Source organism: Carcharhinus amblyrhynchos, chromosome 2 (assembly GCF_965287045.1).
Source record: "Carcharhinus amblyrhynchos chromosome 2, sCarAmb.v2.hapA, whole genome shotgun sequence".
Classification (NCBI taxonomy): domain Eukaryota; kingdom Metazoa; phylum Chordata; class Chondrichthyes; order Carcharhiniformes; family Carcharhinidae; genus Carcharhinus; species Carcharhinus amblyrhynchos.
In genome coordinates this window covers 63,270,381-63,294,324 of record NC_137325.1, presented here as the reverse complement: position 1 = coordinate 63,294,324, position 23,944 = coordinate 63,270,381, and the positions used below count along the sequence as shown (strand labels likewise).

The 23,944-nt window shown below is 40.8% G+C and overlaps 1 protein-coding gene across 4 annotated transcripts in view; it reads right to left on the bottom strand.

The window, feature by feature from the left end:
* The window catches only part of cdk6 (cyclin dependent kinase 6), a 261,381-nt gene that overhangs the window by 35,599 nt on the left and 201,838 nt on the right, over positions 1 to 23,944 (bottom strand). For all 4 annotated transcript variants that reach the window (XM_080206667.1, XM_080206660.1, XM_080206676.1 and 1 more), the window contains exon 5: positions 14,419 to 14,528. In XM_080206667.1, the coding sequence (XP_080062793.1) occupies positions 14,419 to 14,528 (110 nt within the window). The remainder of the gene's footprint in view (positions 1 to 14,418; positions 14,529 to 23,944) is intronic.

Sequence of the window (23,944 nt, the reverse complement as noted above, 5' to 3'; positions counted from 1 at the left end):
ATACCACAAGTGATCAAATGCTATCTTGATATTAAGGGAGTTACTCTTATCTCATCTGTGGAATTGAACACTTTTCCCCCATGTTTTGCTCAAGGCTGTAGCCAGCTTGGGAGTTGACTTCCTGGTGGACTCCAAACTAAACGCTATTGAACAGGTTATGACATAGAGGTGACACTTGATGTTGATAATGCCTTCCATCATTTTGCGGATTGTTGAAAGTAGGCTGGTAGAATAGATATTGGATCTTTTGCATTTGAAGTGCCTTTTCTGGACAGATACACCTGGGTAATTTTCCACATTGTGTGGCTTGAGACATGGCTTGTTCTGGAGGATAGCCTTCTGCACTACAGCCAAGATGTTGTTGAGACCAGTGGTCTTTATTGGTCCTGTGTATTCAGTAACTAATTGATATTGCATGAAGTGAACTAAATTGGGAATGCACTTTAATGCTCGATTCACGGGGACATGCAATACAATTCTACATTTAGTTGGTGACAGGGGAAGCTGCAGAAAATGGCTACTCATGTGTAAACAGTGTTGATAAATCGTGGAAAATAATCACTAAACTAAAACATCAGAATGTATTTGCAACAGACATTAGCTGTTAAATTTCTGGCTTCATGCGCACACCAGATGTCAGGAAATTCCAGACTTGCTGTTATTTCTACATTTGTCAACATAAAATGAGTCAACAAGACATCAGCAGTGCAGCTGAATTAATAATTCATCTTATTTTACTAACTAGACTGAACTAGCTGACAAGAGAGCCAACATGTTGAACTTCAAATAACTAGGGAAAATGTGGATTAAAATTTGATTGATACATTGACAAACTATGTCAAAATGTCTTGTAAATTAAGAGCTTTAAATTCTTCACAGACCAAATTTTATCAACTCTTGCATGTACCAATAGGCGTGATTATATAGAGCAGAAGCGTGATTTATATAGAGCAGAAAGGTAGCAGGTTTAAATTCTAGGATTGGATTTTCACTTTGGCGAAACCCAGATATGTCTCTCCCCTGCCTATACTCATCAGGTCGTGGATTTCCTTGGACATTCTGCCGCTACACTGCCCGAACCTTGCCAGAAGTATTGTGGAAACTTTGTCAGCACACGTAGAAATCAATGAGTTTGGCAGCTGAGGTTATTGTTCTCTACAATAGTCCTGCAGTGGTGGTTGATTTTGGCAGAGGAGAGTGATGGCAATTACACTTTCATGTGGTGCAACCAAAGGTGAAGATGAATGGCTGTGTACTAGATATATGCAAATCTGCACCAGCATTCAGGCACTTTGTTAGCAACAAAAAAGAAAGTCCTTCTGGATGATGGTTTATGATTTTGAGGTGAATGTTCTTCCGTGACTGCCAAACCACAGTTATAAGAACTGCACAAGGAGCATGGTTCCTTGTAGTACTTCAAACCAAGGCAGAAGAGAATGTTGCTCAAGTGCCAGCAGGAACTGACAGTGAAGAGCAGGAACTGATCAAAGACTCAAAATGGAGTTGGCTCTTTTGCCTGGATAGTGAATAAGCAATGTCAAGTCACAGATTCCAATAGTGTTAAAGTCTATTAAATGTCCAATGTTTCTTGCAAAAGTTGAAAGCAAAATGTTTCATGATCCATCAGAGGTGGAGCATTCCTTGAACCAATATCTAAAGGCTTTTTCAAAGCAATTTGTATCTTCAAAGAACAAATAAAAGTAACATGTTTCTCAAAGCCTACTTAGGGCATATAACGTTCTTCAAATGAATATAGTGCCAAATTGAGTCTAAACTATGCACACCAGTGATGGGCAACCTAGGGTAGTGAATGGGGACATAATTGGCCCTTCTTCATCTCAGTGGGCCACAAGATTGAAATCAGGCTTGTTCACTACCCATGATGCCATGAATAACATTAAATACATGTAATAGATGCCAAAAAATTCATAAATTATAGAAAATGCTTATTAATTTATATATTAATAGAACTATCAACTTCAAATGGTTAAAATGAAATATTTACACTTTGGATGCAGAAGTATTTCACATCTCTCACAGTCAACGTTGTAAGTGATCAGCATGCACCTCACTTGACATGACCTTGCTTAACCTGCGTATTACTTAAATCATACTGGTAGGAAAGAAACTACATAGACAAAAATCAGTGGAATGTGTCAATCTGCACGTGGACAACAGTCAACCAAATATCTTGTGGGCTGTGCTCAGAATCCAGATGGGCTAAATGTTGCTTCCTTGGGCCGCAGATTGCCCATGACTGCTGTACATTGTTGCTTGAAGCGCATCAATATTCCACTCTAAACAATGGTGGAAAGTTGCACAAGAGTGAATGTTGATAGTGTGCCAGGTATGTCCTATTCCCTGGTCACCAGAAAACCTGTACATGGCCAGATCAGTATACCTACTGTCAAAGTCAACGGAATCCTCTCAAGGCACATAGGGTATATGAAAAAACACAATGTACTGGGGAAGGAAGGAAGAATTAACAATGGAACTTCCACCTGACCCAAATCTCAAAAATGGTACAATGTGTCGTGTCAAGAATTTTTAGGTAATATTCCACGTTTCAAAACAAAATGATAGCGCTTCAGCAAAAACAGTGCAGGCAGGGAATCACATCCATCAATTAATCAAGGCAGCAGCTGGGTGGAAATCCCACCTCCAAGAGCTGATTACCAGACACTGGCAGCACTGCAGTATAGTCTGTGCCACTGGAAGTGGTGGGGGCTGCTAGTATTTCACTTGGGCCTACCCAAAGGATCGACAAATGATCCCTTGGAGACAGGCAAGTGGGGTGCGATGGGGTTCCCAGGGAGGTGGGTGGCGAAGATGGGCAGAGGGGGTAAATCCTGAGGGCTCTCTCCTTACCCACCTTCCACTCTAATGAAGATTGCCCGCTCTGGGAACAGTGCCACAAATTCGACACGCTGCCAGGTGCCGCAATGTTCAGGTTCCTTCTGCCTCCGTTCCTGTGCCCAGCCAAAAATTCAGCCCTTAGGTTCTTATATTTCAATATAATTGGAAATCTTTTTTAAAATTGAAAACTCTGTCAACCGATTATTTGTAATAAATTCTTGGTAAAAGTAAGTTAGTCAAGAGTTGCATGCAAAGTTAAACGTTCTCAAAACTTTATCAGGGTGGCCTGATGGTTTGCTCGGGCATCAGAAGTACGTGTAGAGACAATATAAAAGGAAAACCACAGAACTATAAATCATCCAAAATCTAACACGCTAATATTAGAATTTAACCATAGGTAACAGACCTAACCATTTTAACTAGCTTCGCTTCAGTAATACACAGCTGAGGAGTCAATTGAAAAAAAGATTACGTTACCATTTGGGAAAGCAGATGTGGACAGGACAATTCCTGGATTCCTAATTTCAAAGCCTTGTTTCTTACTATGTCATTAAGTTGCAAGAGAAAGCTTACCAGATTGAGAATATTTGCAAGTTTCCTTCTGATTTAGTGCTTGTATTCATTTATAGCATTAATGTTTCAGTGCTATTCTTCCTCCTCTCAAAATAGAGTCTGCTTGAGTCCAGAAAAAGCATTTTATTACCACGGCTTTTACAGCTATTACTGGCTCATTTGCTGCAGAAAAAAACTGCATCAAATAGAAACTGGATATGTTTCAGAATTACCATCAGATGTGTCAATGAAACACTTGGTAATAGTAAAAAAAAGTATCTATAAGAGTAGGATACATTTTAAAACAAATAATGTTCAAACTGTCGAGTGCTCCAGTCAGCACATGTATATTCACACTTTCAGACAGAAGACCATTTATCCATCTAGCCCTCCAGTCTGTAATAATATCTTAGTATATTTCTCATAAGCCTGAATCTCATTTGTTGGCCGGAATCTCTACTGAATCACATCTTGGTTTCTTACTCCACCATCTATGCTGCTAATCTGTTCCACTTACTCATCATTCTTGTTAGTCAAATAATTTCTCCTGTATCTCTTGGCTACTGTGCCGCAGAGACACAAGGGGTACTTTCATACCTCTGGGACACTGCAGACATGAGCCAGAAAGCCAAATCTGAGACTTGGGATTTTCAAGCATAAGGGGAAGTAGGGGTAAGCTTATCAAATTATAGGATAATAAATGGCATATGGTTGTTCATAGAATCATAGAACCCTACAGTACAGAAAGAGGCCCTTTGGCCCATCGAGTCTGCACTGAACACAATCCCACCCAGGCCCTACTCCCGTATCCCTGGTATTATACCCACTAATCCCTCTAACCTACGCATCCCTGCATACTAAGGGGCAATTTCTTAGCATGACCAATCAACCTAACCTGCACATCTTTGGACTGTGGAAGGGAACTGGAGTACCTGGAGGAAACCCACACAGACATGAGGAGAATGTGCAAACTCCACACAGTGACCCGAGCCGGGAATTGAACCCAGGACTCTGAAGCTGTGAAGCAGCAGTGTATAATCTGAAAAATAATCTGAAAAATTATTTCAAATAAAACCATGAGAGCAGGACAAGGAGCCACTGTTTCAAACTTGGATGGACTTGGAAAGACACCTGGATAGACTTTTAGGAACCAAATTGCAGGCAAAAATCTTTGAAACCCTGCAGATGTTTTTCTAGATGTACAAGCTAAAATGGCTTGAATGGTTTGCTACATCTACTTCAATCTTGTGATATTAGGTATTTTATATACAGGTAGATATAAATGTCACATTCTTAAAATTCTTCTATGGGATGTGGGTGTCATTGGCTCAGCCAGCTTTTATTGCCCATCCCTAGGTGCCCTTGAGAAAGTGGTGGTGAGCTACTCTGCAGTATAACTTTGACTTAACTCCTATTTACTTAACATTAAAAAATTGACTATAGTTTGTATGACAGGTTAGACTCTGCTGATGTTACAGGCATGGCATGCAAGCACTGCTAAAAATCTTTATAGTAAGCTGTGGCAGTTATAGTCCTTGTCATCATTCCTACACATCCATACATTATATGGGGCAAGAGGTGGTATGGGATGGCACAAGATCTCTGGTGCACCAATTTACTCATTTTTGATGAGAATATCACTGACAATTGGCAGATAGTCAAGAAATTTGTTGCGTATACTGCTATGTCGGTCTGGCTGACAAGTTGAAGAAAGTCCAAGCATACACGATCAGTGATAAGCAAGTGGCCAATGTCAGGGACCGCTGTGGCTCCAAATCATCATATGGCAGGATTGAGCTTCAATTGTCTGGTCCTGATTTTGTGAAGGACCAGGCACAGACATTCATCACATTCTCACATAATTTCACAAGGTTGCCCTGTGAAAACTTGATTCATAGATCTCTAAAAGATCTCATTCCCAGTACAGATATCATAGGGCATGTGTCAGGTACCTGAATTTGCCCCAATGGAGACATGAACACCATGAGCTTCGAAGATCCTTTATCAAGCAGAATTTTCCAAAATCCATACTTTGTATCCTAGATGCTGGACCCCTCTGTCATCTGATCTACCAGAATGTAAAGGCCATATACTATCAAGTATCTTAATAACTTATCTCACCAAATATTCTACCTAATGTATTATACCAAAACCGATTTACTCATCACTCCTGTGCTCGCTGACCTACACAGGCTCTGACATTGTCTCGATGTTTAAAATTCTCATCCTTGTTTCCAAATCCCACTGTTCCTCTCCCCAGCTCTGTTACCTCCTCCAGCCCTTACAATCCTCTGAGATCTCTCCACTCTTACAATTCAGACCTTTTCACATTCCTGATTTTTATTGCACCATTGGTAGCTAGGCCATCAGTTGCCTCAGCACTATGCTCCTTACTTCTCTCCCTAAACATCTCCACCTCTTTGCTTCTTTCTCGTCCTTTAAGATGCTTGTTAAGACCTACCTCTGGCCAAGCTTTTGGTCGTCTGTCACAATATCCCTTCATGTAACAAAGTATCAAATACTGTCTGATAACACTCTTGTGAAGCACCTCGAGACTCTTTAACTATGTTGAATGTTCCTATGCATGCAAATTGTTGTAGTTGCTGAGTACTTGCTGTGAACGCGGATGGAACTGAAATAATATGGCGTGTTGATGAAAGTGGGATTGGGAGGATGAGTAGCACTGCAACAAATTACAAAAGGACATGAATAAACTTGCAAAATGGGCAAAAAATTGGCAAATGAATTTGAATGTAGATAAATGTGAGGTAGTTTTTTTGAGGAAGAATAGGAAAGTCACTTATTATTTGGAAGGTGCAAGTCTAAGTGGGATAAAGAAACAAAGGGATGTTGGAATATAAATACATTAATTACTAAAAGTTACATCACAGATGAGCAGATGTTATGATCCTCGTGGGAGACTATAAAACAAAATAAGCTAATTTACTGAATGACCCCACAAATGAAGAAATCACCAAAAAGGTTTATTTTTTGTAGCTTTTACTTTATCAGAACCAACACAAATCAGAACAAGCTCAACTTACACATGAATCGAACTGGCAAATGATATCTCAAAGGTAAATTTCATTTTAAATAGACAACACAACAAAGACACATCTTACACAATCACAAGCATCCATATCATTCCGTGCAGATATGTAACACCACATAGCTACAAAGTTCCATAACGTGCTGTTCTTTATTCAGGTCAGGAGTCCTACCCAACAACAGCTTTCATCTCTGAGCTTCACAGATACCCTTACTATCAGTAAGGCACAATCTATGAACCCCCTCGCTCTCTGAAGGTGTAGCTTTCCAGAGTTCTTTTTCAACCAACCAGACAATACCACCCCAGTTCACTGTTAAGCCATTTCTGGGAAAACAACCATCTGTAGCATTGCTGAAGTATTAATACAGCATTTCAGATTTTAAATCTATAGTTAGCTGGAACATTGGCTCCAAAGCCCCCATCTCCTTTTCTGCCAAACAGAAAAAGAAAACCTTCTCCTGAGAATGAATTACACACAATACTCTTTAAGTGTGACCTAACTAAGGTTCAGTTCAGGTTTAGCATAACTTCCTGACTCGTCAAATAAAATTTAGTGCTTGGTAGTTTTTGTGCCTTTATGATGACCTTTGACCTGGAAGCAGTGAAGGAGGGAAAGACAATTCAATGCACTCCTCTATTGTTCAGCTTTTTCTTTCAGTCTACACCTGTGCCTTCACCCGCTAGCTCAATTCCTTGTAGTTTTTCTTTGCGTCAAGCTACACGTCTTTCAGTTTTAACTTCCTTCCTGTTAGTACTGCTTCCAGGTCAAACGTTGCCAGATTACAGGGATCAGTATTTCTTATTAACCAGGAAAACTACAATTGATAACCTTTACAACTGATTCAAACTCTTAAAACATTTCTAAAAACAATTAGATTCCAAAAACATTTAAACAAAAATCATGTTTTCCCTCCTTCACTGCTTCCAGGTCAAAGGTCATCATAAAGGCACAAAAACTACCAAGCACTAAATTTTATTTGACGAGTCAGGAAGTTATGCTAAACCTGAATTGAACCTTAGTTAGGTCACACTTAAAGAGTATTGTGTGTAATTCTGATCACCACATTATAAAAAGGATTAAGACATTACAACAAGTGCAGAGAAGATTTATAAGGAACATACCAGAACTGAGATGATACACGTTTCAGGGAACAACTGACAGTCTGGGGCCCTTTTCTCTTGAACAAAGTAGGCTGAGGGGGTGATCTGATAGAAGTCTTTATAATTTTGAAAGGCTTTGATAGAGTGATACAAAGATAACGTTTTCTCTTGTGGACAAGACCATATCTACAGGTCATCAAAGTAAGACAGTCACTAAGAAATCTAATAGGGAATTCAGAAGGAACTTCTTTGCTCAAAGAACAGTGAATATTTAGAATTTGCTACAACAGGGAAAGGTTGAAGTGAATAATGTTGGCAAATTTAAAGAAAAGTTAGACGAGCATTTGAGGGAGGCAAAATAGATGGTAATGATGATAGATTCAGATAAGAAAAGATGGGAGCAGGCTTGAGTGGAGCATTGAGACATGCAAGGACTGGTTAGGCCAAACGGCTTGTTTCTATGTCATATATCCTACGCAGTCATAAACATAACTGATGGAGTTGTAATATTCTATTGAGGTGTTAATGAAGATGGGAAATGAGGAGAAAATAGATTCAGATTCTTCCATTATGCTAAAAATAGAGCATGCTTAATGGAAAGCAATATTATCAAAAATGGATAATGTTGGGAGTGTTATGATATGAAGACACCAGTCACTGATAAGGGATTGTGAGTTCATTTATTAAGAACAGATACATGTGAACGTATAAACAGATAGAAAACTTGAGGAAATCAGAGCTGCGAAGCTATGTGTCTATAACCTGCTCCAGGCTGAGGTTGGATTACATGACACACCTCTCTTTAGGTGCTATCATGCTGCTATCTCTTAAAGGCATATTACAACTGATAAGCAGGAGGGAAAGGAATTAAGCGACAGCAAATATATTGGGAATGATATGCCATAGCATGTGGTACAATGATCTTTAATATAATGGATAATTGGCTGCTTTATGAAACAGAAATGAAGAATAAACCTTCAATTCTATATCTGACATATGTTTAGGGAAACACAATTTTCAACTGAAATTCATATTTGCAATTTGCCATTTTAGTCCTCAAGATGTGTTGCTGCATATTGCAATCCCTTCCAGATGTGAGTGCTGACCCTTCATACCTAGAAAATGCACAGTTACAGCAAACCTGCATCAAGAATATCTTGGATGACAGAATTCGGGAACCATGGATGACAAGTGAAAATGTAAGCTTAGTCAAAAGGAGAAAGGAAGCATACAATAGGTCTTGGCATCTAAAAACTGATAACACCCTTGAGGAATATAGTGAAAGTAGGAAAGAACTTAAACGCAGAATTAGGAGGGCTGAAAGGGGCCATGAAGCGCCCTTAGCAAACAGGGTCAAGAAGAATCCCAAGGTTTTTAATGCATAAATTAGGAGTAAGAAGGTAGCAAGAGAAAGAATAGGCCCACTCAAGGACAATGGAGTGAAGTTACACATGGAGCCACAGGAACTGGGTGAGATCCTAAATGAGAATTTATGTTGGTATTCACCAAAGAGAAGGACATGTTGGATATTGAGGTCAGGTATAGGTGTGTGAACGTTCTAGATATATCAAATGAGGAAGTGTTGGGTATCCTAAATTGCATTAAGAAGACAAGTCCGTGGGGCTGGATGGGATTTATCCCAGGTTACTGCAGAAGGCAAGGGAAGAAATAGTTGGGGTCTTATCAGATGTCTTCACATCCCAATGACCACAGGGTGAGGTTCCAGAGGATTGGAGAATAGCCAATATTGTTCCCTTTTTTAAGGAAGGAAGCAGGGATAATCCAGGAAATTATAGGCTGGTGAGCCTGAGGTCAGTGGTGGGGAAGCTTTCAGAGAAGATGTTGAAGAACACAATATATGCACATTTGGAAGAAATTGGACTAGGTAGTAACAGGCAGCATGGTTTTGTACGGGGAAGGACATTTCTCACTGACCTGATTGAGTTTTTTGAAGTGGTGACAAAGGTAATTGATGAGGGAAGGGCTGTGGATGTAGTTTATATGGACTTTAGTAAGGCATTTGACAAGGTCCCACATAGCAGACTGGTACAAAAATTAAAATAACAAGGGATTTGGGTTGGGCTGGTTGGATGAATACAGAACTGGCTTGGTCATAGAACTCAGAGAGTGGCGGTAGAAGGGTATTTTTCAGAATAGAGATCTATAGCTGGTGGTGTTCTACAGGGATCTGTTGTTTGTAGTATATATATATGATCTGGAGTAAAATGTGGGGGGTCTGCTTAGTACGTTTGTGAATGACACGAAAATTAGTGGAGTTGCTGATCGTGCCAGGGATTGTCAGAGGATACAACAGGATGTAAATAGATTGGAAACTTGGGCACAGAAATGTCAGATGGAGTTTAATCTGGACAAATGCAAGGTGATGCATTTTGGAGGATCAAATTTAGGTGTTAATTATATTGTAAATGGCAGAACCCTCAGGAACATTAACATACAGAGAGACCTGGGCTTGCAGGTCCACAGTTCCCTAAAAGTGGCAATACAGACGGCTGAGGTCATTAAGAAGACATTTGGCATTCTTGCCTTCTTCAGCTGGGGCACTGAGTACAGGAGTTGGGACATCATTTTGCAACTATATAAAACCTTGGTTAGGCCACGTTTGGAGTATTCTGTGCCATTCTGGTTGCCACACTACCTGAAGGACGTGGAAGCTTTGGAGAGAGTGCAAAGAAGGTTCACCAAGATGTTGTCTGATCTCGAGGGTGTTGGCTATGAGGAGAGGTTGAATAAACTGGGACTGTTTTCATTGGAAGGACAGAGACTGAGGAAAGACCTGAAAGAGGTCCACAAAATTATGAGAGGCATAGACAAAGGAGATAGTCAGAGTCTTTCTCCAAGGGTGGAAGTGTCAATATCAAGGGGCACAGGTTCAAGGTGAGGGGGAAAAGCTTAAAGGAGATGTTTGGAGGAAGTTTTCATGCAGAATGGTGGGTGCCTTGAATGCGCTGCCAGAGGAAGTGGTGGAAGCAGGCACTTAAGCAACATCCGGATAGGTAGATGAATAGGGAGGGAATAGAAGGAGATATGACCAGATAAGAGCAGAAGGTTTTTTTTACTTTAGTTAGTCATGATCAGCATGGGCTTGGAGGACCAAAGGGCCTGTTCCTGTGCTATACTTTTCTTTGTTCTTTGACAGTGTGGCTATTTGAATGCTTTAATTCCGACAGTGGAGTATTTTTATTTAATTTGGTAACAAAGCAATACAGTGACATGTAGGCCCCAAATGCAGGGCCCACATATAACAAAGGAGTGCCAAGGTTTACCAAATTAGATATGTTAGACACCTGTGCTCTTATTTTTCCAGTGGTAATAGGTGTTACTACTACAGCTCCTGAAAGAATGGAAGTTGTAAGGGAGCAAAGGCTTCTATCATAATTGTAACAAGTTTCTCAACCTTATATAGAGAATGGAAGCTTACAATGCCTGCTTGGTGAAAAATTGAGGCGACTCTTCCTGTACATTGGGCAGATGAACGTTGCCATGACAAGGGAAAAATGATAGTACTATTGGCAATGTGCCTGAAAAACATTAAGAAATAGCTTCACAGAATCATTTGTGATCACCCAAGAGGGAAGACAGGCCATGTCCAAAACCGAAAGCTCTGGCATTGCAGCACTCCTTCAGTACTGCAGTGGGACTGTCAAGTCTAGATTGTGTGCTCAAGTCTCTGGAGTATTGCAATCCATCTCAACTACAGAATTAGAATTCTATAGTTCTGTTCTCTTTTATTTCTGCCCAATTCCTTGCAAATGCAGATCTTTCCCACATCCCCTCAAACATTTTTTTAACAATAGAACAAGGAGAAGTTCCCAAAAGCTGAACAGGGTTAACTTTGACTTTGCGCGAAAGCAAATTGGCAGCTCATATTATACCTCTCTCTTTTTAAAGTTTCCATTCTTGTTATCACCCCAACATGTCCAAGTTTTAGCCTGACTAGGTGCAAGAGAGTATCAAGCAGGGAATCCCCAGATTAATTTGGTTGGATGAAGAGTTGAGGAGTGGGAGACTTTTCATACTCTTGGAATTTCTACATTTTCCTGCTGAAGTTGTTCATTAGAAGTGAATTGCGGGCTGGTGGTGGTGGCGGGGGAGGGGGGAAGGAGGAGGATCAGGCATGCTGACAAGTCAAAAATTCTAGTCCCAATGTCTGGAATGGTGAGTGAGTTGAACTAGTCAATATGATTCAGCAGTTTTGTTTGCTGCAGTCAGTGAAGTATTTAACATTGCAATTTCAAAATCCTGCAGTACTAATTTCTAATTTATTTCGCAAACCACAGAAAATGCTATGTATGCTATCCAGTTTTAAAGGAATTATTGTTTATGAGGCCACATATAATTTTAAATGACTTTTTATTGAACATTTATGCTGAAAGGCATAAGTGGAGGTTATCACCATGTTTTACTGGCTTCCACATGCTTTGGAATTATCACCCTGAACAGATGACAGAAACTCCAAGTGTGCGGCAAAAAATTCTCTTTTCAGGTTTTCCATTACGCACACATGCATGACAATGCTTTACTGTAAAACAACAGATAACAATACATTAGATATGTCCTGGCAACTGGCCTGTGATAAAGAGCCACTCACAGCCTCCTGTTGCCTCACAAAAACTAGGCGTGGCTGAATGTAAAGATACTCTCAACAACTGTAGCAATATTCTTAGAAAACACAATGAGGCCGCATGCCAAAAACTGATGACTCACCTTAATGCTGGCTAATTTGGAGGAGATTGGCTCAGACATTCAGACCAGTTCATTTTTGAGTGCATGGGGTTAGCTAGCAAGGTATATGCCCTGTGCATGAACGTGGCCTGAGGCTCCACATTGCAAGGTTTTGCTGCTCCCGTTTTCCACAGGGAAACACCTCAAGGAAAAGCAATTATTAAAGGTTGCACATTTTCCAGCTGGAATTCTTATTTACAGTGCATGTATGGCAAGAAATGTGTTCATGTATCCTGCCTGCCATACTGGGATCATGATAGTCTGAGTGGGCACTGCCTCAATCAGTTTCTAAAGGGGCGTTTTTCCACTTTAGTTTTTGGCAGGCAGGGTTGGCAGGAGTGGAAAATCTAGCTGAATTTCCTGTAGGATTGTTCCTTCCCTCTGAAAATGATGTAATACATTAGAAAACATCTGATTATCAGGCATCCACACTTTATAATCTCCTCCCCCCCCACTGTCTCTGTTACATAATTCAGTCACATTGGTGTGAGGGCACACTGACCTGAATCACAACAGGTCTCCCACAATGTGCACCTGGTGAACAGAACCCACTAGAGAGTTCAGGTGAAAGCACTACTCCAGAGAGCAAGAGGGTCATGCCCAGGCGCAATGCCGTGGAAGTTCGGGGGCGGGGGTGGGAGGAAGCGTTTGGGGTGGAGCTCTATTTTTACTTTTTGAGGGCACTCCAATCTTTTAAAATCTAAGTTGCCCTGCTCTGCCAGCGAGACATTTGTGGGGCCTGTCCTTACTTTTGCCTGGTTTGTTGTTTTGTGACTGGTGGCTTTATTGTCATTTTATCGCCTGCTGTGCCACATTGCAAAAAAATGGGAAATTCCACCCTCGGCTTTTGTGTTTTGCTTTTTAATTACTCGTGCCTTCACTCACAGCATGATCAACATTTCAAGCAGAGGGAAACTGTAACCAATGCCGCATATAAACAAAATACCAAAACTATGAGGCAAGCTAAACCAATCAGAATATTTGTATTTATATAATGTATCAAAGAACAGACCAAAAACAAGCATTTACCTTCCCAAATGAGTGAGGAACATAGAATCCGGAATAGGTTGTTCAGGCCGTGAACCTGTTCCACCATTCAATCAGACTGTAGCTCATCTACAATTCAACTCAATATCTGTTGGTACCCTTAGTCAACAAAAATCTAACTATCTCAATCTTGAAAGGATCTTTGGTCTCTTTATCCGTTTCATTTTAGTGAGTGAGTTCCAGACTTCTCCTAATCTTTGTGTAAAATAAAGTGCTTCCTGTTTTTGTTCCTAATTGACCAAGCTCTAACTTCATTATTATATTTGTCGGCTTATGGAACAACCCATCAGAACCAGGTTTGGGGGGAGGGTGGGGGGAGGTGTGTGTGTGTGTGTGTGTGTGTGTGTGTGTGTGTGTGTGTGTGTGTGTGTGTGTGTGTGTCGGTGGGGCGGCAGCGGAGTTTTCCAAGCCCAAATGCCGCAGGTGAAAATCCCACGCTGAAAACTCTCATGAGGGACATAACCGGTTTTGCAACAGGGAGATCTCTGAATGTGATGTATTGTTAGTGGGAATGACTACAGTGGAAGCCAGTGCAACCCCATGGTGGTCAGGGATAAAGTATTTCCAGGCTGTCTTCATTGCTTCTTGTATGCAAATTCATTATATACAAAATATAATGTATATAAATGTGCATTATATTTTACTTAATAAATTCTACTTAATCCACAAATACTCGTCATTTGTACCTTGTTAGACCAAGCAAAACTAAGAACCCCTTTGTTATAGATTAAATATTTGGAACTAGCACTTTTTACAAAGGGGTTTTATATCTTGGAACCTTCAAATCTTAGGCACCCTTTGGGCCACCCAATCTAGCACTAACTTAGAGTCGCTGCGATGCAGCAGGTCACCCATTCGGACCATGTAGCTTACAAGCAGCATCTTAACTAAGGTCTTATCTTCACTGGACTGGCCTTTAGATTAAAATACCTCCTCATGTGTTCACACAAACTATTATTCCTAGAGGTGCTCTTTCCTCTATGATATTCTCCTGAATTATATAATCCAGGAGATTATGTTCTCCTGATTTTCTTAAAATATATGTATATGTTTCCACCAATGAGCCTTACCTTCGACGGAACATTTCTGCAAATATGCAGCCAACACTCCATAGGTCAACAGGTGTTGCATAACTAGACTGTAGCAGAACCTCTGGTGCCCGGTACCACAAAGTGACAACCTGCGAAGTAAAAATGACCGATTTAGTGCACGTAGAGGAGTTCAACATTTCAAATTGTACACATTAATCTGAAGTTTTTATGGCACCTCAGCAGAGAACAGTTTTATGCACAAGTGATAATATTACATGTCTTCCCTGGCTGTTTAAATGACATATAAACACACCATGGTGGCAAAGTATTCCACAAACATTAAGCTCCACCCCATACATGTATCTCAATTCTCAAATAAAAAATATTACAGAAGTAGTCTTCCTCTGAAAAATAATTCCTTAAAGAAAAGTGTTGGTGGACTGTGCTGTCAAGTATTACAAAAGTTTTGGCCCTGCTCATGTAACCATCTCTTTGAGGGAGGGGTCTTTTATGCTACAATGGTCAGGATAAGGCTGACAGTTCCCTATGTCCACATTCATGCCTATGTAGTATTGTACCAAAGAATGTAATTCACATCATTCTAAACTCAAGGGTTTCGCCACCTTGTGCCTCAAGGTTGATGGATCAACCTTTTTGTGGCTAATCATCATCATAACATCCATAACAGTTTACTTTGAGGAAGTTTGAGTGGTTTGAAAGATTGCTCATGTATACATGTCACGTTCATGAAGAACTCTGAGTCAGCATGGTACCTAAATTGTTACAAGAAAAGGCATAGAAGGCATATTGGGGACAATGGGGATATTCAATTCTAGCAAAGGGGACTGGTATATTTATGAATAAAAATTTCACATTTAGCTGAACGTGAATAAAAAGATGAGGATGAAGTTGTGTTCAGACAGTAAGAAAAATAGCACAAATAGAAAATGAGAATAATAAGGCTGAAGATATAATTTCAACATGCACAAATTAATTTCATTGATACAGCTGCAGCATTATCTGCTTTCTCAGATGGAGAGTACAAGAAATTGCCTGTCATTCCCATGCAAAACTGATGTGAAACTGAATGGCTACTCCAGTAATGGTAGTCTAATGTTGGCCAAGTCAGTGTTAGGATAGAATATGATCATTATTTGTCATTGGTAGTAATTGAAGGGAACAAATCCCCAATAAGCTTAAGAAGATATGGTTAAAGCGAGTCAAGTTATTTACAGTCGGGATCAGTATAAAAATATGTCTGACATTGAGTGAGTGCTATGAGAGTACAGTCATTTTTGAACAAGGTGGACCAAATGATAAAATTAGGCATTAAAGTCTGAACTTTAGATGTTTGTTGTGACGGCTGCATGAGTCCCACAGCACAGTGCTGTCCAGATAGACTTTGTTGTGTGGTACCAGGGAGAGGAAACCTCTGTACTCCCCAACCCCAAGTGCAGTACTGACCTGAGATGGTGACACAAGAGGGTCCATAGTCCTGTATTACAGTGCTATCCATGAAGACCAGCCTGACATGTTGATACCAGGCAGGAACTAGTCTGCCCAGCAAAGTGATGAACAGCACACCAGGAGCAGTGCAGCACTATGGTGGTGTTGTACTCACCCTGAAGTCTTTTGCAAACTGACGATTGCCTTGCACATGCCACTCTTTAGAAAAAGAGTTTTAGACCGATGTTTATTCATGCTGGTGTGACACAAGATTGGAAAGCCTAACAGGATGCCAGAGGGCAACTTTTAATAAGCATTAATGAGATACAAATTATTGCAAATGGCGTTCACCCCACCAGCCAGTGGGATGACCAACTCACCACTGGGAGAATTGCTACACAATTTTACATGGTCACGTTGCCAACATTTTGGCTCCTGCTGGATTTCCTGTTCCTGCCTGTCACCGAACTGACTGAAGGCAGGATGAGAGAATTCCACCAAAGAGACTGAAAGTTTGCTGGTTTCAAAGAATCCATGATGTGGGTATGCCGGCGTTGGACTGGCGTAAACACAGTAAAAAGTCTGACAACACCAGGTTTTAGTCCAATCGATTTATTTGATAGTAAACGCACAAGCTTTCGGGGTTAGTCCCTTCGTCAGGTGAATGGAGAGTTCTGGCCTCAGACAGAGCATATAAAGCACAGACTGTTTAGAGATTACTGATTAGAATGCGAATCCTTACACCTAACCTGCTGTTCAAGACCTGAAGTGGCTGACAATGTGAGTGGAAGAAGCACTGATCACAGGTTACAGAGATGTGTATTGTCTCCAGACAGTACAGTAAGTGAGGTTTTGCAAACCCAGGCAAGTCACGGGGGTTACAGATAGTGCGACATGAACCCAAGATCCCTGTTGAGACCATCCTCATGTGTGCGGAACTTGGCTATCAGTCTCTGTTCAGGGACTCTGCGCTGTCGTGTGTCGTGAAGGCCGCCTTGGAGAATGCTTACCCGAAGGTCAGAGGCTGAATGCCCGTGACCACTGAAGTGTTCGCCAACAGGAAGGGAACAGTCTTGCCTGGTGATTGTCGAGCGATGTTCATTCATCCGTTGTCGTAGCGTCTGCATGGTCTCCCCAATGTACCATGCTTCGGGACATCCTTTCTTGCAACGTATCAGGTAGACAATGTTGGCCGAGTTGCAAGAGTATTTACCATGTACCTGGTGGATGGAATTCTCACGTGTGATGATGGTATCCATGTCGATGATCCGGCATGATCTACCTGATACGTTGCAAGAAAGGATGTCCCGAAGCATGGTACATTGGGGAGACCATGCAGACGCTACGACAACGGATGAATGAACATCGCTCGACAATCACCAGGCAAGACTGTTCCCTTCCTGTTGGCGAACACTTCAGTGGTCACGGGCATTCAGCCTCTGACCTTCGGGTAAGCATTCTCCAAGGCGGCCTTCACGACACACGACAGCGCAGAGTCGCTGAACAGAGACTGATAGCCAAGTTCCGCACACATGAGGACGGTCTCAACAGGGATCTTGGGTTCATGTCGCACTATCTGTAACCCCCGTGACTTGCCTGGGTTTGCAAAACCTCACTTACTGTACTGTCTGGAGACAATACACACCTCTGTAACCTGTGATCAGTGCTCCTTCCACTCACATTGTCAGCCACTTCAGGTCTTGAACAGCAGGTTAGGTGTAAGGATTCGCATTCTAATCAGTAATCTCTAAACAGTCTGTGCTTTATATGCTCTGTCTGAGGCCAGAACTCTCCATTCACCTGACGAAGGGACTAACCCCGAAAGCTTGTGTGTTTACTATCAAATAAATCGGTTGGACTAAAACCTGGTGTTGTCAGACTTTTTACTGTGTTCAAAGAATCCACCAGTATAGCAAATTATGCCAGGCTCAATCAATCAATGTCACATTCCCAGCCATTAAGTGGAGTTGGTAGTGAAATTCCAAAAGTTCAACGTTGAGAGAGCAGAACCAAACTAATAGAAATAGAGAAAGGTACCCAGGCATAAAAAGAAGCAATTAGGTTAATTGAAATGAAGTAGGAATGGAGTAGTAAAAGTTGTTTGTTTCATTATTTGTATCTTTGTTAACTACCCACTAATGTTAAGGAAAAACATTTCGAAAAATTATATTATCCTGGTTACATTAGTCATATACATTTTAGCTATGATTACTGTAAATATGCAACTAAATCTGTTAAATTTCAGGTATTGTTGATATTGGTTTATTCAGATTATATTCTGGGACATTAGATATGTTATAATGTCTCAGTTGCTTTTTAAGTGGGGAAAGAGTGTAGTAGCTAAGAGCTGTCTTCTCTGCTGCCCTCTCTGTTGGGAGGTATAAATAATTCAACAGTCCTGCTTGAGGTGAGTCCATGTGAGTCTTTTCTCAGTACAGTACACCACAACAGCCTTAAAACGACAAAATACTATTTTTCTTTGTAACTACTGAATGTGGGCCTGCTATTTCTCACAAATGCTATCATGCAAAGAAGCCATTGATAAGGAAGTAAGATATAGAACATAGAACATAGAACACTACAGCACAAACAGGCCCTTCGGCCCACAAGTTGCGCCGATCACATCATCACCTACCAACCTACAGACCTATCTATAACCCTCAATCTCATTAAACCCCATATACTCATCCAGGAGTCTTTTAAAAGACCCCAGCGAGTTCGCCTCCACCACCACTGACGGCAGCCGATTCCATTCACTCACCACCCTCTGAGTGAAAAACTTACCCCTAACATCGCTTCTGAACCTCCCTCCCCGCACCTTAAATCTGTGTCCTCTCATAGCGACCATTTCAACCCGGGGAAATAGCCTCTGAGAGTCCACCCTATCTATTCCTCTCAACATTTTGTAAACTTCTATCAGGTCGCCTCTCAACCTTCGTCTCTCCAGGGAAAAGAGTCCCAGCTCCCTCAACCTAACTTCATAAGGCATGCCTCCCAGTCCAGGCAACATCCTTGTAAATCTCCTCTGTACCCTTTCAATAGCTTCTACATCTTTCCTATAGCGAGGCGACCAGAACTGCGCACAATACTCTAAATGAGGCCTGACAAGGGTCTTATAAAGTTCCAGCATTACCTCCCGACTCCTAAACTCAATCCCTCGATTAATGAAGGCCAGTACACCATACGCCTTCTTGACCACCTCCTCCACCTGCGAGGCCGATTTAAGAGTCCTGTGGACCCGGACCCCAAGATCCTTCTGCTCCTCAACACTACTCAGACTTCTGCCCTTGATAGTGTACTCGTTCATCCCGTTGGTTCTGCCAAAATGGACGACTACACATTTATCCGCGTTGAAGTCCATCTGCCACTTCTCCGCCCAGTCCTGCATCCTATCTATGTCCTGCTGCAACTTTTGCCATCCTTCCAGATCATCCACAACACCACCGACCTTCGTGTCATCAGCGAACTTACTTACCCATCCCTCCACTTCCTCATCCAGGTCATTTATGAAAATGACAAACAACCCTTCTCAATATTTGAAAGCTAAAAAAAGCACCACCTATATAGAAAACATTTGGAACATAGGACACGAGTTGCTCATTCTTGACCCTGTTGGCAAACCTGGTTTTGGTTAGGGAGAGAAAAGAACTATGCACTGACTTTGTAAGCAAGGGGAAAATGGTTTGGCCAGCATAATGATGTCTTTCTAAGAGTCCTATTTCATACAACTTCATTTTCTAAAATATATAAAATTATGCTTTAACATACTAGTAAAAAATAGATTAACAGGATTTTCTTCAAGTCTCATTCTGATGCATTACTATGTATTTCAGTGTCTGAGATAACAAATTAGCTTAATCATGAAATGAAATTGAAACAGAGTTCATTTCCAAGATACATCTAAAATGCATATCACCTCACCACATTCTACAGGATATCTTAAATATTTGAATATCCTTAATCAAGGAAAACCTGATGCAAAATTTAAATGTGTTAGTTTCAAGTTATGTTTCAACCATTTTTGTAAGATCTTAATATATAGGCATTGTGGAGTTCTTAATCTTGCAGACCAAAATGTAAGTAATAAAGCAAAGAGTAGTTTAAAAGAACCCAAAAGAACACTGACACTTTTCTCATCCTGAATAACTAGAAATGTAGAGGAAACTCTCTGAAATCCGGAAACCAGGGTTATTTTGGTTTACTAGGTTTTGTGGTTAATGCTCGAAAGCATTTCCATGAACTGAGAAAGATGCCCTGCAATCACATGCATTTAGGTAAAAATCTAAAACCAGTTACGTCATTGCTGTTTTTATTCACACTAACCCTTTACCACTTTCAAGATGCATTTGTAGTTTTAACTCTCTGCTTGTAAATGATAACTCTCAAAACATTTGCTTTTGAAACACCAAGTTTTGTCCTTAGCTGAAAATTAGGTTAAACAAATAAATGTGATTTTTTTTGTCAACTACTAAAATGCATTTAACTAAATCATTTTTGAAAGATCTATGAAAAATAGATCTTGAGGGATATCACTGAATAGATGGATGAGGGGAATGGGAACAGCTAGAAACCGTGATCCATGCTTGAATTAATGAAATAAGTAGGAAAAGCATCGAGGCCCTTACTTGGAACTATATCACCAGTCCTTCACTATTGTCATAGAGGTTTACAGCATGAAAACAGGCCCTTTGGCCCAACTTGTCTACGCCACCCTTTTTTTTAAAACACCTAAGCTAGTCCCAATTGCCTAAATTTGGCCCTTATCCCAGCTTACCCATGTACCTGTCCAAATGCTTTCTAAAAGACAAAATTGCACCCGCCTCTACTACTACCTTGAGCAGCTTGTTCCAGACACTCGCCACGCTGTGTCTGTGTAAAGATTGCCCCTCTGGACCCTTATGTCTCACTCTCCTCTCACCTTAAACCTACGCCCTCTAGTTTTAGACCCACCACCTTTGGGAAAAAGTATTGACTATCTAGCTGATCTGTGTCCCTCATTATTTTATAGGCCTCTATAAGATCACTCCTCAGCCTCCTATGCTCTAGAGAAAAAAGTCCCAGTCTCTTCAGCCTTTCCTTATAATTCAAACCATCAAGTCCAGGTAGCATCCTAGTAAATCTATTGCTGGGTCAAAATCCTGGAACTCTCTCCCTAGCTTGACACTGAGTATAGCTACAGCCAATAGACTGCAGTGGTTCAAGGAGGTGGCTCACCACTATGATTTCAAGGGCAATTAGGGATGGGCAATAAATGTTAACCTTGTCCACAATGTTCAAATCCATGAAAGAATAAATAAAAATGTTTCTGGAGCTAACAGAAACATTAAAGAACAGAACCTCTAAGGTGGCACAACATTCCCTGTGCTGTGTGATTGGGAGTATAGAAAGATGAAGTCAATGTAGGTGAGTGTGTGGCTGGAGAACGGTTGCAAGAGGGAAACTTTCCAATTCCTGGGACATTAAGAGAATACAGGTCAGAGGAGCTGCACCTGAACACAATGGGGACTAACATCAATAATCATTGACTTCAGGAAGGATAGTGGAAAACATGCCCCTGTCTACATCAAAGGGAACAAATTAGAAATGGATGAGAGCTTCAAGTTTTTACGTGTCCAGATCACCAACAACTGTCCTGGTCCCTCCATGCGGATGCTATAGTTAAGAAAGCCCACCAAAGCCTCTACTTTCTCAGGTAACTAAAGAAATTTGACATGTCCGCTACAACTCTCACTAACTTCTACAGATGCACCACAGAAAGTATTCTTTCTGGTTGTATCACAGCTTTGTATGGCTCCTGCTCTGTCCAAGACCATAAGAAACTACAAAGGGTCATGAATGAAGCCCAGTCCATCATGCAAACCAGCCCTCCATCCATTGATACTATCTACATTTCCCGCTGTCTCAGAAAAGCAGCCAGCGTAATCAAGGACCCCAAGCAATCTTGGACATGCTCTCTTCCACCTTCTTCCATCAGGAAAAAGATACAAAAGTCTGAGATCACATACCAACTGACTCAAAAACAGTTTCTTCCTTCCTGCCATCAGACTTTTGAATGGATCTACCTCGCATCAAGTTGATCTTTCTCTACAGCCTAGCTATGACTGTTACACCACATTCTGCACTCTCCTTTCCTTCTATATATACAGTATGCTTTGTCTCCATTGCATGCAAGAAACAATACTTTTCACTATATACTAACACATGACAATAATAAATCAAAATCAAACAAATCAAAAACATCCTTTTGGGGCAATTAATGCTGTGGTGGAAGGGATTAAATTGACAGGATATAAATTAGGATGGAGTAAAAAACTGGAAAGTCAAGCACTAACGTGGATGAAGTAGAAATTAGATGGAGAAGAAAAGCCAGTCAGATTAATAATGTTGCAAAGTGTGTGTGTTAATGTGAGGGATGTTGCAAATTGGATTGGCAAACTTTAGGTGCAAGCTGCCACATGGAGTTATGATATTGAAGCTACAGTGGAGAATGGGTTTAAACATGGCTAGGAATGGAAATTAAAGATTTCTAGTTACAATGTATTCAGAAGGGGTATACTATAAAGACCAAATCTGTATAGTTAGAGGTAAGGAAGAGAAAGGTAGTTAGGATATTGGGTATGGATTATAAATCCCAAATAGCAAGGAGATGATTGAGGAACAAATCTCTAGGCAAACTGCAGAGAGATATAAATATAATTCAATAGTTTTAGTAGAGGATTTTAATTGCCCTAAAATAAACTGAGGGTCGGAGGCCAATATAAAGAGTAAGGAGGATGAAACATTCTTGCAGTCTGTAAAATAAAACTTGTATTATTGTAATGTTTATGTCCTAGTAAGGAAGGGAGCAGTGCTGCATCCAGTTTTCAGGAATAAAGTAGAGCAAGTGGAGTATAGAGAATATCTGGGTAATAGTGACCATAAGTTAATAGGTTTATCGTAGCCATGGAAAGGGATGAAGAAAAATCAACTGTGAGAATGCCCAAGTTGAACTAATTTCTGTGATTTGCGAATGGATCGAGCACAGATGACCTAGAAACAACGGTTTGCCAAGAAAACAGGAAAGGATTAAAGACAGGCCTTCAAGTTTAGATACAAAGCACAATGAGGAAAGATAAGGCAATAAAGCTGGAACTCTCCCTGTGATCAAAGGAAATAGAGTTGAAAATAAAACAGAAAGAGAAGATCTCTGACAAACATCACATATAGAATACAATCAAAAAGCAGGCAGAATACAAACAGTGCAGGAAAATTGAAAGAGGATAAAAGGAGGGCAAAAGCAAACATAAGAACAGATTAGTAGGTAACATAAAAGGGAAACTAAAAACCTTTTAAAAAAACATACAAAAGAACTAAAAGGATGGTTAAAGGAATAATACAACTGATTTGGGATAAAGCAAGAAGCATTCCTGTGGAGCCAGAGCGCATGACTGAGGTAGTGAGTATCTGCGTCTGTCTTCACAAAACATGATGAAGTTAGCGCCACAGTACAGAATAGAGCAATTGGAGAAGATAAAAGTAGACCGAAAGGAGATGCCAAGTAGTTACCCAATTCAGACACAATGCATCCAAGATTGCTGAGGAAAATTTGTGTGGAGACAACAAAAGGCCTGACTGCAATCTTTATATCTTCCTTGTAAATGGGAGAGATGGTAAAAAACTGAAGAATATATATATTCAAAAAGGAGGACATTTTTGGGTTGGTAACTTGATTTACCAAGGGTGGGCTTAACCATGGCTCTTTGACTCAGCCACAGCAGGATCCTGCCTTTGGACTGCCCTGCAAATTAGTGAGAGTGAACAAGATGATTTGTCCAATCAATCAAAGGGAGGATTTCTAATTAAATGAGTCAGCCACAACACGGGTTGCAATCATTCCCCAGCACTTGGATTTTTGTGGCTTCAGAATCTACAGGAATGGAGAGGAGATCTGGGAAGGATGCCACCCACAGGTTTCTCATTCTTACTAGAGTTTCTGCTGCAGGATCAGAGGGGCTTTTGCTGCTGCTAGCAGTAGAATGGCTTCTGCTCTTGCCCCACTTCAGGAGTGCAAGGTGGAGCTGCTTAAATTGCTCCTATACTGTAGTGAAGGCTGACAGGAACAAAGTGTAGCTGAAGGTGA